Consider the following 13,315-nt stretch of genomic DNA (forward strand, 5'->3'; position numbering starts at 1 on the left):
TCAGTAGTTAGTGCTATCACCTCACTACAAGAAAGTTCCTGGTTCCCAGTACACTGACTTCCTCCCACAGTCCAAAGTTATGCATACATATAAACTGGAGGTTAAATGATGTTTCTAAAATGCCTTTGGATGTGAATGATTCAAGTATATAGAACCCCGTAAAGCACTTTGATTGATCAGTAAGATTAAATAAATGCCAGTTCATGTATTAGAATGTGCTCTGAAAGCCTGCCGCTCATTATATATACAATGTTGTACATATAAAATCATATAACATTCATTATTCTTCAGAAGACTGCGGCTGTTGGAAGCATTTACCTTGGCCTGTCATATGTATATACTGTGTATCAGGTGTCGTTTTCTTCTGCTGCTTGATTTATCATTACAATAACTTATATGAGGCTCATATAGATTAAGATAACAAGATGAAACCTGCAATATGAAAAGAAAAAGCCGCAAGCTTAAAAAGCCGATATATAAACTGTATAACCAACTGTTTAGTCAGTTCATCTATATACTGTAGGCCTGAAAGTGCAAGATCAAATCACAAAATTACAAAACAACCGCAGGTGTGATTGAGACCAGAACAAAGGTTGCGATCATAGATGGGTTTAGTCTGAGCCATATCTACTTGCAGGATGAAAAGAGGGGCAATCAGCCTGCTACTTGGTGCCCTTCATACATATTCTGTTTTATTTTTTTAATGTATTTGTGTTTGTGTATATATATTATGTATATATACTATTTTAATATAATTTAGACTTGATCATAGAACTCATTGGCGCTGTCCCATCACAATACAATCTCACGTTTTTTACTACCTTCTTTTACTCATGCAATGCAAATAGCTTAGTTTAGTTAAGTTTGTGTTAAGTACTTAGTCTGCTTTGTTTATAGACCTGTTGAGGCCTGTAGTGAATCTCAATCTAATCTTTCTCATAAAGGGTGGTGTTGTTTTCACCTTGTGAGTCTGTCGGTGTTTAATCATAGCTAAATGTGGTCCTGCTGACAGCTTGTGTAGCTGTGATTGAACTGAGATGGCTGTGTTAGAATTGGAGAACCTTTTTGGGGGGCCAGGCTGCCTCCCTAAGAGAAAGGTGCAGCATACAGAGTTGCTGTTGGTAGCCACGCAGAGGCAAATTTTGCATTCAGGGGATTCACTATTAAAGTGCACTTTGATTAAGTTTGTGCTCATCTGGAGAGCACTTATTAGAAAAGGACCCGTACTTTGTCTTTGACTAATAAATACGATCTGTATTTGAAACAGGTTGTGTGCTTGCAGAAACCTGCACATTCAAAGCCAAGTCCACTGTATGAAGGTAGATGCAGACATGCATGCAGTAGTTTAGTGTGAAGCTGGACAGAAACCAAACCTTTCAGGGATTTTCAGGTTTTTTCTTCATTTGTGTCTGATTTTTCTTACCTCTACTCCTATATAGTGTTTCCTGATATATTTCTGGAATATTAAAACATATCCGTTTTTTTGGTAATCAGTGCTTTAAAATCGTCTCACCTCTCTCTGTCCTTTTACAGTATTGCTCCAGCTGGCCAACGATGCATTTCCCAGGGACATGATGCTGGCTCTGTCCTACTTACTTGCTCTGCCTCAGGTAGGGGGACACTCGCACACGTCCTAGTAACAAAAGGAGTTGGATTTTATTTTATTGAGACCATCAGATATTTAAGCTAATCCATTTTGTCTGCATGATCTATTTCATTTGACATTTTACACCTTTGATTTGACCTCTCATCTTATTAGACGTTTCACAAGTTGTAAATATGCATCTCTCTTCGTGTAACAGTGTGACGACTGTCTACCGTCATAGGCTAGGCTGTGGAGGGACTGAAAACCTAGACGAGATGTAATGCATTAGTCTACTTTCATCTCAGGCCTCTTGATTTAGATTATGCTGAAAGTTCATTATGGAATTTGTGTCCAGTGTTTCAAAAATAAATAAATATGACTGCCAAGCTCAGCTTTATGTCAGTGGTCTTAATAAGTAGTTCAAAGTTCAAAGTTTTCTCTCTTTTTCTTGTACAGCCAGCAAAGAGTCAATTTGTGAAAATGCCACTGTGATCGTTTGTCTTGCATGTCCTTATATTTGTTCTTACCTGCAGGTGCTGGATGCCAACAGGTGTTTTGAGAAGCAGTGCCACTCGGCCTTGTCGCTCCAACTGGCTGCCTACTACTACTCCCTGCAGATCTACTCGCGCCTCATGCCCTGCTTCAAGGACAAGAACCACACTCTTTACCAGGTCAGTGTATTTCTGTGTGTGAGGGGGTGTTTGGAGGGTTGAATGAATAAATGTTCTGATGTTACCTTGGGAAGACACTAGATGCGTGTCTGTGATGTTGTGTAGCCAAAACTGTTTTGTTCCACAGCTCGGAAATACACAAAGAGTGTTTCAGAACTGGGGTGTCTGTTTGCATGTCGTCTTTTATTTTAAAAAAGAAAAATCTCTATGCTGTTCTTGTGTATGACTTCTGCCCTGCCTCATCTGCTCTACAGCATGACTTGGCTTCTGTCAAAAATAGATTTACCACATATTTTTAGTCATGTGGTGCAGAAAGCTGCTTTTGGGATGCTTAGAAAATGCACTGCAGTGCAGCTGTTGAACGCACAGACAAAAGAATCCAGTTTTAAGCAGCTAGGACACAAAATCTTGATCTGTTTTGAACAGATTATTTTTTGAAGAAAGGTCTTGAAACTTTAGAGCCTCAGTGTAGGATTTAGCTCTTTAGGCAGTGCATTTTACTGGTTGGGAGGATCATAGCAAAACAGTGTTTCACCTGTGGTTTAAGTTTACTTCAAGGTTGTTTCAATAACGGGTGGAGTGAAAATAGATGTGTGTATGGCTTTTGAAATGAAATTTTATGTATGCTTTTGCTTGGCATTTATTTAAGGAGGAAATGGTATCATAGACATCAAATGTAAGAGCAAACTGTCCAATCATAAAAAATTCATCCATGTGAGTGTGGGTGATCTAACAGTGCAAATGTGATTTGATTTATAAATAAAGATTAAGCCAGTTAATTTCAATAATAATCAGCATTCTACCATAAGCAGCACAGGTTTGTAAGTCACAAAGGAGCAGGTGAAGAACGACAAGGAAGCCAGTACTAACCAGTATAATACAGTGGGAGTGTAGGTTTACTGCATGTGTGTTTCTGTCCAGAAAATGCATGGTCATTCGCATCAACGAGAGGCAGCTGAAGGAGAATCAGTATGTTTACATAGGGCAAACCCCTTTGTTAGAAATTGATGGACACTGTGTTGGGTCTGGGAGGTCGGGTAAGTCTGACAGCTCAGGTGGAGGTCTGCATTATTACAAACTATACCTCCCTATGAACCTGAAATCTGTGTCAGTGTGACAGGAGGGTGCGAGATCCTAGAGATTTTAGAAGACTGGAGACGAGGCAGATCAACTCGATCATATAAAAACAATGAAATGTAAGAAAAGATGCATAATATTATCATCCAGTGTAAGGTTTATGCCACATAAATGCCCTAAATTAACAGTACTGGTAATTCCTAAATGCATTATTTATGTTTCTATAAGGGTTAATCCAGTAGTATGTGCAGACTCTTCAAATAAAATGATATTTTTTAATGCAAAAATATAATTATTGTAATTATCTATTAAGTTTCGACTTCACTGTCATGCGAAAAACAGAAAAAACAGTGTCCTGAATTCAACAGAAACATTGTTTCATTGGCTGAATATTATGCTTGATGCAGCGTGAATTCTGTTTGCCTGCCAAAGTAAGGAGCAATATATAATTTTCAGTTTTAAATAGGTTTTTTTCATATTTTCATGACATGTGTACTCACACTCATATATACAGTACACACTCACCTTTGTTTTTTTTTCATACAACATACATTCAACTCTATCCTAACCCTTAACGTTTGCCATTATACTTCAGTATTACTCACTTTACCAGTAAGCGTTTCTCATTCTCATTTGATTCCTTTAGTTATCTTCCATTACAAATAAATTGATGGATTCGAAGACTGTTTGGCTGCACAGCTTAATTTTGTTATGACGATAGAATAGTGGGATCAGCGAGGCTACAGGCGCATTTGACATGGTTCAAATGCTGCTTGGCTACGTAGATGTAGGAGGACAAAGTAATATCTTAAAAAAAGAGTGACAAAAAATGCCAAATCATAATGAGCCATCAGAAATGGAACAAACTGGGAAAATGACTGTAATGATCCTTTTACACATCTGAATACTAATGCAGTTTAATTGTGCTTTAGTTTAAACCAGCAATGCATTGTGTGCCAGCTATTGCTCGTGAAGAAGTTTTAAGCATGTTTCTGTGTGTACACAACATCTTCTGTTTCTAAGTAAGGCAAGAAAAACAAGAGATCAGAAAATGTGATTGAGAAGTGAAAGAAGAGGCTGCAAAGTGGGGTGGAGGTGGGGGGTGATTGGCAGAGAATAACTGAAGAAATGGCTCTGACCTTTTCTTTGAGTGGACCCTGGCTCTCATGGGTTTTAGTGCAGGTAGAAGAAGGGAGGTAAAATGTTGAAAAAAAAGAACAGAAAAAAGGAAAGAGGCCAGCAGAAGAAGTGGATAAGTGTGTCCCAGTTGACATTCAAGGTCAGAATTGCACGCTCTCACATTCCTGCTCACACAAGCACACCAGTAAGTTGCTCTCTACGCACACTCTCATCCGCACGCAGTGACGCACACATCCTTCCTGCATCCTGATGGCAGTAATCACTCCCTGAACTCCTGCCTCAAGTGAAGTTCAAGTCCATTAACTTAAAATATATACAGCTTTTTCCCTCTGCTCCACACTTTAGCAGTTGTACTTTCATTTTTAGCTCATTTCTTCATTTTTTTCCTTTTTCTTTTTTTTTTAGTTGTCATTTCCTTTTCCTTTTTTCCCAGTCTTAGTATGTTCTACAAGAGTGAGTGCTTGTTATCATTATGTTCCAGGTCTCGTCTTCCCTCGCCTCTCTTATTGAAGAAGTAGTGGCCATTTTTTCCAACAAACTTTGAACCTATCTACTCTCTTTCTCCACTTTCACATGTTTTTTTTCCATTGGATTTTTCCCCCTCTCTCCTCTGCTGTGTGCTTTTTATGTTTCCTTTTATGCCCCCCCATTGTCAGTTAAGTCAAATGGTTTGCTTTGTTGGCATGACATTTCTGGTTTATGTGTTTCCATGATGCTTCTCTCCATCCACATTATGCTGCTCTGTCCGCTATCGTTTCCTGTTCATTCTGCGTTCTGTTCAGGTTTTTTTCCCCAATAGGCCTGCCTCGCTCTTGTTGAATCTCAGGCCTCTCTATTTACAATACTATCTTAACTGTGCATGCTTTATACAATTTTCTTGTGCTTTCTTTAGCTCTCGCTTTCTCTTATCTATTAAGGCGCACATTGTACTTAATGTGATATTGCATTTCAGATATGTATGACAGGGTGCGCGTATCTATATTTCATGCACATGCTTGCTTTGCATTGCAAATGAGCTTATTGGGGGGGGGGATTACATACCCAAGCATGTGTTTTTTATATTTGGGCATACGTGAAGCATTTGCGCGCCTGCTTTTGTTTTTTGCATTCATATATCACAGTTGGCACACATTATTGTATGCGCTCCAGTTTAAGATCTGTTTTCCTGTGACAGCGGGTGGCGTATTTGTATGTGCGTTTGTGTGTTGTGGTGTGTCACGCTGTCTCAAAGTGTTTCCCACTCGCTACTTGAAGAGCAGTAACACTGTCTCAATAACTCTCACGCTCTTTCAATTCTCTTGTCGCTATCACATAATTTCATGCCCAGGCAATAAGACGCCAAACACTCAAGCCACTGAAGTCATTCAGTTGCAAATAGAAATGGAACTCTCTGTGGATTTACTCAAGGTGTTTGATGTGTTTTTAAAGCCTCAATGAACAGCTTGTTTTTATATTTTATTTTTTTTTTAGATGTAGAGGTTTTGTAATGGGTACTGCCTTCAAAAGGAAAATTACAAAATACGATAAAGGAAATGATTACAATCAGTTTTTGGATCAAAACTAGTCAAACATACAACATTTAATCACATTAAACATTCATAAAATGCATATTAGTAAATGTTACACATGCTATATTAAAGCTCTTATTTATCGTTCACTGTCAAAATGAGCCTTATCTCATCAGCGTATAACTCGGTATACAAGTATTATTGCTGCTTGACATTTATGTTTTCACTGACATCATTCATACAGAGTTGCTTGCGCTTCCCATAAATAGGTTAGCAAGAGGTTAGCGTTAAATATGCAATAATTAAAATCAACACCACTCACAAGTTGTTATATTGCTATAAATACTGAGTGTTGTAGGAATCCTACATTTCCCAAGAAATATGCAGTATTTCTATAATATCTGATTTATAAACCTGACACAACTCTAGGGGGAGTTGTTGAGTTGGTGTGTTATAGCAGTGTTTCCCAACCTGTGCCGCGAGAAATGATCAGATGTGCCATGGAAGATTATCTGGTTCCACCTGATTAGTCCTCTAAGCGATCGGCGTGAGTAACGGGCAGAACAATTACATTCTCTTCCACTAGAGGGCAGTACAACTACCTGCTCTAATTAAATGGGTTGCCAACTGCCATTAAAACAGAAGAAGACGAAGAAGAAATTACATGCTTTGAGACCACACTGCAAGTAATAGCAATAGGTAAATATTTGGGGGGGGGAAGTAGTAGTCAATCCGACCCAGATGAAGGCCCTAGCATGATTAGTGGTTAGAAGAAAGCGAAAAAGGTATACGGGGGACAAACCCAGCCAGTTCCGCTATACTTGATGCCCGGGGAAAAATGATCAAAATGCTTTCTGTCACATTTTTGTTTGGTGGTGTGCCATGTGATTTTTTCTATTGTGACTCCAAAAGGTTGGGAACCACTGTGTTATAGTATTTCAGCTGTATTTACCTAATGTTACCTACATATTACGGTGGTAATTACCCAGTAGTATACTAAAACTAGTATTTATAATTTATCATGTAGAACATGAACCCAAGTCTTTGGCATCATGTTGTACATGCTGTTGTACATTATCTGATTGTTTAACATTGTTTAACATTAGACTTAATAATAATTGTTGACATCTGACAATGTAGCAGTTTTGCTAAGAAGAAGCAATGAAAAATATAAAATTACATAAGGTAAAAAAATCTAATGTATTGAGCAAAATATTCAAAACATTTAATTTACAATCATATCATCCTTTTCTCTTTGATTGCCTCTATTTATATATTTAAGTTATAAAATCACTGTAATAAATTTGGGATTAATTTATTAGCATTCAGCATGTTCACTCAAGGTAAGGCCAAAGTCTGAGAGAGACTCTGAATACATAGGTGTGAAAGTATAATCGATATGCTTATTGTCCATCATAAAACGCTGACATGACATTTTGTGTCCAATTTTAAAATAGTTTACCCATGGCACGTTAGCCACGTTCAGCTGCTTTGTAACATTCGCAGCCTTTACAACTCCAAACTTCTTAAAGATTCTGCTCTCACTATTGACTTTGAAGGTCTTTAACTGTTACTTTCCCATCTGATTATGGCACCCAAGCATGACGGAGCAACTCATGGGTTTGCGATACGGAGGCTGGGTTTCCATTATTCCCTAAGGCTTAATGAACCGATTTCCATTTGCTGCCACTGGAAGTTTTCATTAGAGTGGCTCAAGTGTTCATTTGCTAAATAGAGGTGCTCCTTATGTTAATTGCCCCGTTTATGGTGATATTGCAAAATAGCCTGTTTTTATGTAAGTGTTGCGGTCTGTTTACCTGTGCTTGTCAGTTTTGTAATGTGTGAGTGTGTGTGTTGTTGTGTGCGTTTGTGTGTGAGAATGCTTGTGCTTTGCATAATTGTAGCTGTGAATGTGCATCTGCTGTATGGCAATGTGCTGACTAAAGAGATTGAGATTTTTTCACTCAGCCATTTATCTTTGCCTGGAGCTGCCATTCTCTCGCTTATTGAGTATTGATCACTCAAACTCATAGTATATATACACACACACACACACACACACACACACACACACACACACACACACACACACACACACACACACACACACAGATAAACATTTAAAGCATACCCAATTGTACTATATAAACACAGAGCTAGAGTATACGATCCAGAAAACCTGCTTAGGTCTTTGTATATCTCATTATGACATTTAGTTTTAGAATAAAAATCCCACAAATCACTATTAGATGCTTAACTTTCAGTTTGTATTTGAAGATGGAGTCACTGAACTGGAAAAAATATTTCCACAGTTATTAACTTTATAGATTTGTTTCTGATTCAACCTGAAAGCAAAGCTCAAAGTGCTCTTTCTGTGGCATTATGATGGGTTTTTAAACCAGCACGTTGCTTACATCTAGAAACTTTTGACACTGTCCGGTCATTGCAGAAGGATTTTTTTGTTACCATTTCAAAAATGTCCACAGCAGAATTCCAGCTGCCAGTCAAGGGAGCTGACCTTGAAAGTGCTGGACCGCTGTGCCAGTTCACTGTAGCTGAGTTAAGTGGAGTAATGAGTTGGAAAGCACCACGATTCCAGTGACTTTTCCTTCCTCTTTTTGTGCACATATTGCATTCGTACAAATTGCAGTCTTGTAGCACAATCATTAGCAGTCTATATTTTACCCATGAGAACTCTGTAAAGCAGAGCCACTGCAGAAAGGGTCCTATTAGACAAATATGCCCTCTAAAAGCACTGTTGCAGCTGACTGAGAATGTTTCAGACCAAGTAGTCTCCAAACCTTTGATTAGATGCATAAGTTTGACTCTGTTACTCCTGCTTCTCTTGCTTGTGCTGCTTTTCTTACGATCAGTCCCCTTCATGGTGTATTGGGACCCACAGTGCAGCCACGCCTATTTATGGAGTAATTATTCCTTCAGAGGTGATACCTCATTTTTTTCCGCCCTGTCTTCTCACTAATTATGCGCACATACTGTATACACCATTTACAGAATTAGTGCTAATGAGGCCACTGACTGTATAGCTAAGTGTTAAACAAGACATAAATAAAACTAATTACATCATTACTAGGATACTGTCTGGAGAGAGAGAGGGGGAGACTCTTTATGACTTCTATTCAATCCTTATCACAGAAGGCAAGAGAGAATGTGTTAAATACTAGGTTAATCAGAAAAATGTGCACATATGAGTGTTCTGTAAAAAAAAAAAAAGAGTTAATATTCTGTTATTGATTGCACTGTTGGACTTTCAGACTGCTCGGAAGTTGAGAGGTAATATAGTTTCACCCACATTAGTGATGCGAATCCACAGGAGGTGATGTTTCTCGCAGCGTTGGGAAACTTCTTTGCCAAACATCTAATTATTTCACACTGGAGTGAGTTGAATGACAGCCAGTAAATCCTGGGAAGAAATATAGCTTAGCAAAGTAGAACATAAAGTACTTTGAACTTATTTGTTTAAAAAAAAAAAGTGATGAATTGATAAATATTCATCACTTTTTACTCCCTGGAGTAAAGGAGATGGTCTATATGAAATAATAACTAAATGGAGAAAAAGTCACATGCTTCAAAAAAAGGGAAGGAATGCCCACTGGTTGATAGGCATGTGCAATGCCATGTGTAGCAATGCCATGCATTTACACTCCCCAGCAGGCAAAACAAGGAGACTAGTCTGATAAAACACAATAATATACAAGCGTATAACAGATTAATTTCACCAAAACACACCAAGTACAACCAGGCTAATAAAAAGGAGACACTTGCAGTAAAAAGGAAGAGCAAATGCTGGATGGATGTTACCGATGGAGTTTCATGGTGGAAAAGGAGGGCTTTAAGTAACTAGTTTAAAAGCTTGAACCAAGATACAACATCCCAGACAGCTTTATTATGTAATAATACCGTGCAGCTCCTGAAGAGTTACAAGGCTAAGTCAGTTTTAAGTGTCAAGCACTTATGTTATTCTTTTGTTCTTACATTTGATTTATGCTATTTATGTAATGCTGCTGCTGTAAATAAAGTCACACTTCATCTGAGTAGCCTGTCATCGAGGACCATAAGTCTGGAAAAGAAAGATGCAAAATGTGCTTAGTTTGGTTTGCACTAATAGATGTTGCTGTCTGCAAGGTTCTTGAAATATTGCATTATGTCTTATAACTTTGAGGATACTATTGCTGACCTGGTCACAGTTGACTGCTGTGGAGCACAGATTTTAATGCATGGCTGTTCATTGAATGCATTGTCTGGGTGTGTCTTCTCTGAGGTCGGTATCAAAGACAAAAACGTTGTGGCGCTTATAAGAGGAGTGTCCGACGTGGGTTATTTGGTCAGTGTTCTGTTGTTCAGATTTCCAGTTGAATCTCTTAAAGGAAAACGTGGATGTGGAGAAGTTGATGTTGATAGTGATGAATGCCAGTCGTCTAGTGTTGCACATGAGGTTGTGGATATTTATGAATCCCAAAAGCTTATATGTTAATAATGCCGTTGATCCCCTGACTTTTCCTACGGTGAAATTTCCTGGGTATAAGTGGATGAGATACCATAAAATTTGCAACACTTATTCAAGCTTGCAGCTCGATATATAGGATGTATTAGTATGTATGTACCTCTATTATCAGGGCATAATTTGTCAAATTTATATTGTCTGTAGTGCTAAAATTTCAGCAGGGTGAATGTGCGTAGCTAAGATGGCAAACATTGAACCTTTCCTTCTTCAGATTAGCCCTGTCCCTGGAAGAAAGTCTGCTTTTTAATCTTGACATTTTACCCAAAACCGCTGTTTTGCCTGCAGCCTCACAAAGCTCATTAGACCTTGTCAAGAACTGTATACTCAGCCATATATTTTACCTGGATTTTTACAATACAGTATACCTTCTGAAAGTGTTCCTATGCAGTAAATAGAAAACATGTTGAACATGCTCGTATGACTTCTCATTGCGCCAGCGTGCATCAAAGTTTTACATGGTGCTATTATCTGCAGGCGAAACACTGGGTGGTAATGAGGAAAACGGCACTGAATGATAGCACATTAATATTTAATCAGGATGGCGAACTTGACAAACTCACAAATATCGCTATGAAAATATTTTATTTCATAATTCAAAGGAGTTTTGATGGGTACAGAGTTGTGACTGAAGTATAATAACATGGGAAATTAAGACTGAAATGAGAGCAGAAGCGTGTTTGAAAAGATTTGCGTGTGTGACAGAGGCTCTTTATTTTTACTCTGTTCCCTCTTAAGAAGCATCACAGTAAGGTGGTGGTGGTGGTGGTGGTGGTGCAGGGGGGAAAGAGCCTGTAACACCAGTGGAATAGCTGAAGGGAGAGGTCTGGCTCCCCCATCCCTCCCAGCTGTGCACACACCTACCTTACTCCATTATATTTTACATACATTTTATACGTTCTTCTCTTTGAAGAAGGACAACATCCCTTTTGAAGATATTTTAAGATAATGAAAAAAGCAGTCGCATACATAAGAGGAAAAAGAAGAAAGAGCAGAGGTCTTACTTGCTTACTTTGAAGATAACTGGGATCGTAAAGAATACTTATTAGAAAGACGAAGGATTTCAGAGATTCTTTAGTAATGAGTGGCGAGGGATGGAAGTATTTTTTTATTTATTTTTTTATATTCAAGGGGAAATATTTTTCAGAGAGGTAGCGGCGTAATCCTGATGGGGGGGAAAAAGCACAGAGAGAGTGAGGGAGATAATGCAAACAGTATTTCATCATGTTCTTCAAACATCGGCCTGTCCATCACAGTTTCAGCAGACTTTCTTTCTCACTCTGTGTTCTTTCTTTTTTGTGTCATTCTCCTTTCTGTGAAAAATGGTGTCCAAGATGGTGCCAGCATTTAAGAAAAAAAAACAAAAAAACTCCCCCGCCCATTCTACCCTTACTTTCCTTCTCTCATCCCTTGACTGCCTCCTCTGACTTCATATCTTTCCTTGCTCCACTTTTAATATTCTCCCCTTTCTACCTCTGTTCCTTTCCTATCCTGCTTTTGAACTGTGAATCCGCCACCATGTCTGCTGCTGAGGCCACATCTAAAGGCACACGGGGATAGCGAGAAGAGGAAGAGACGCTGAGAGACAGACATACACCTCTGTTTTCAAGCTCACACATTTCCAGCAGCCATAATTACCTTATGCAAATAAGATCATGAAGTAAACCATATCATTCTGCTGGGCGACAACATATAAGGTGCCAAAAACCAAATTCAGGGGCTCATTTAATTAGAACAGAGGCGATAAGAGAGATGCAACATTCACCTGCCTCTAAGTTTATATGACAGTTTCAATCATAAATGCGTAGCCACAATCTACCTTCCTATAGGCCTGAATCAAGGTGACAGCTACAGTTCCTCATACATTCACCTGTAATCTCCCGATGTGGAATAGAAATAGGTGTATATTTGACATTGCGTGATTTCACTGGGGTGTACCATTTAGGTTCTAAGCAAATTGATATAAGTCTGGTCACGAAAGTTGGTCTGTCCCCACCTTTTTTCTAAATTATTGCCATTTTTGAAAATAGCCTCATTAGTTTTTCACAGCAGAGCAGCAGAAAACCTGTGAAGTTTTGCATACCATGCAGTGCAGCAGTGTTTGAAGCTCAGTGTGTGACACTGTTTAATGATGAGCTTTAAGAACAGTGTGCATTTGGTCCAACATGGCTCTAAAACCGTATAGTGCACCCTAGAATTTCATTTCAAATCAAATTATGGGGAGGGAAGAGAAACTCAGTTTGTCTTTGCTGGATTTTATGTTACGTTGCGCTATATACAGAGCATGACTTCTGAACAAGTTCAGAAGTTCAAAGTAATTTGCACAGCAATCTGTGGTAATTGGACATTCGAGTGAATTTCATTTTTATTTTAAGCATAAAATACAGCCATGTTAAAAAGAGGGTTTTTAAAGCACTCTGTGCAGTCCTGTGGAAAAGAAGTTCATCATTGTTGCTTCCATAGGAATTAAGATAGTAAATAGCAGCCAGGTGTACAATGCCACAATATTCCCAGGAGTGGACGTCCAAGCAAAGGCACAATTAGAAAAAGACTGAACAAGAATGGCTTGTTTGGTCAAAGTTTCAATGGCCTAGTCAGCATCAACACCTCAACCTTAGTGAAATCATGCGGAAAGCAGAACCTTCAGCCTTCTGTGGAAGCAGCTCCTGGTTTCGATTCGGCAGACAGACACCCTCTCTCCTTTAAGATTAAGATTAAACCTTTCCTTTTTGAAAAAGCATGTAGTTATGGCTGGATCAGGTGACCCTGAACCCTGGGGTCTTCCCAGGATGCACTGAGCGTTTCCTCTTGACTC

General features: G+C 38.7%; 1 protein-coding gene across 2 annotated transcripts in view; it reads left to right on the forward strand.

Annotated features, from left to right (window-relative positions):
- Positions 1 to 13,315, forward strand: part of nbas (NBAS subunit of NRZ tethering complex) — a 177,545-nt gene that overhangs the window by 84,248 nt on the left and 79,982 nt on the right. For both annotated transcript variants that reach the window (XM_005449591.4, XM_005449592.3), the window contains 2 exons: positions 1,534 to 1,610; positions 2,119 to 2,256. In XM_005449591.4, coding sequence (XP_005449648.1) covers positions 1,534 to 1,610; positions 2,119 to 2,256 — 215 coding nt within the window. The remainder of the gene's footprint in view (positions 1 to 1,533; positions 1,611 to 2,118; positions 2,257 to 13,315) is intronic.

The sequence above is a fragment of the Oreochromis niloticus genome, linkage group LG15 (assembly GCF_001858045.2).
Source record: "Oreochromis niloticus isolate F11D_XX linkage group LG15, O_niloticus_UMD_NMBU, whole genome shotgun sequence".
Lineage (NCBI taxonomy): Eukaryota > Metazoa > Chordata > Actinopteri > Cichliformes > Cichlidae > Oreochromis > Oreochromis niloticus.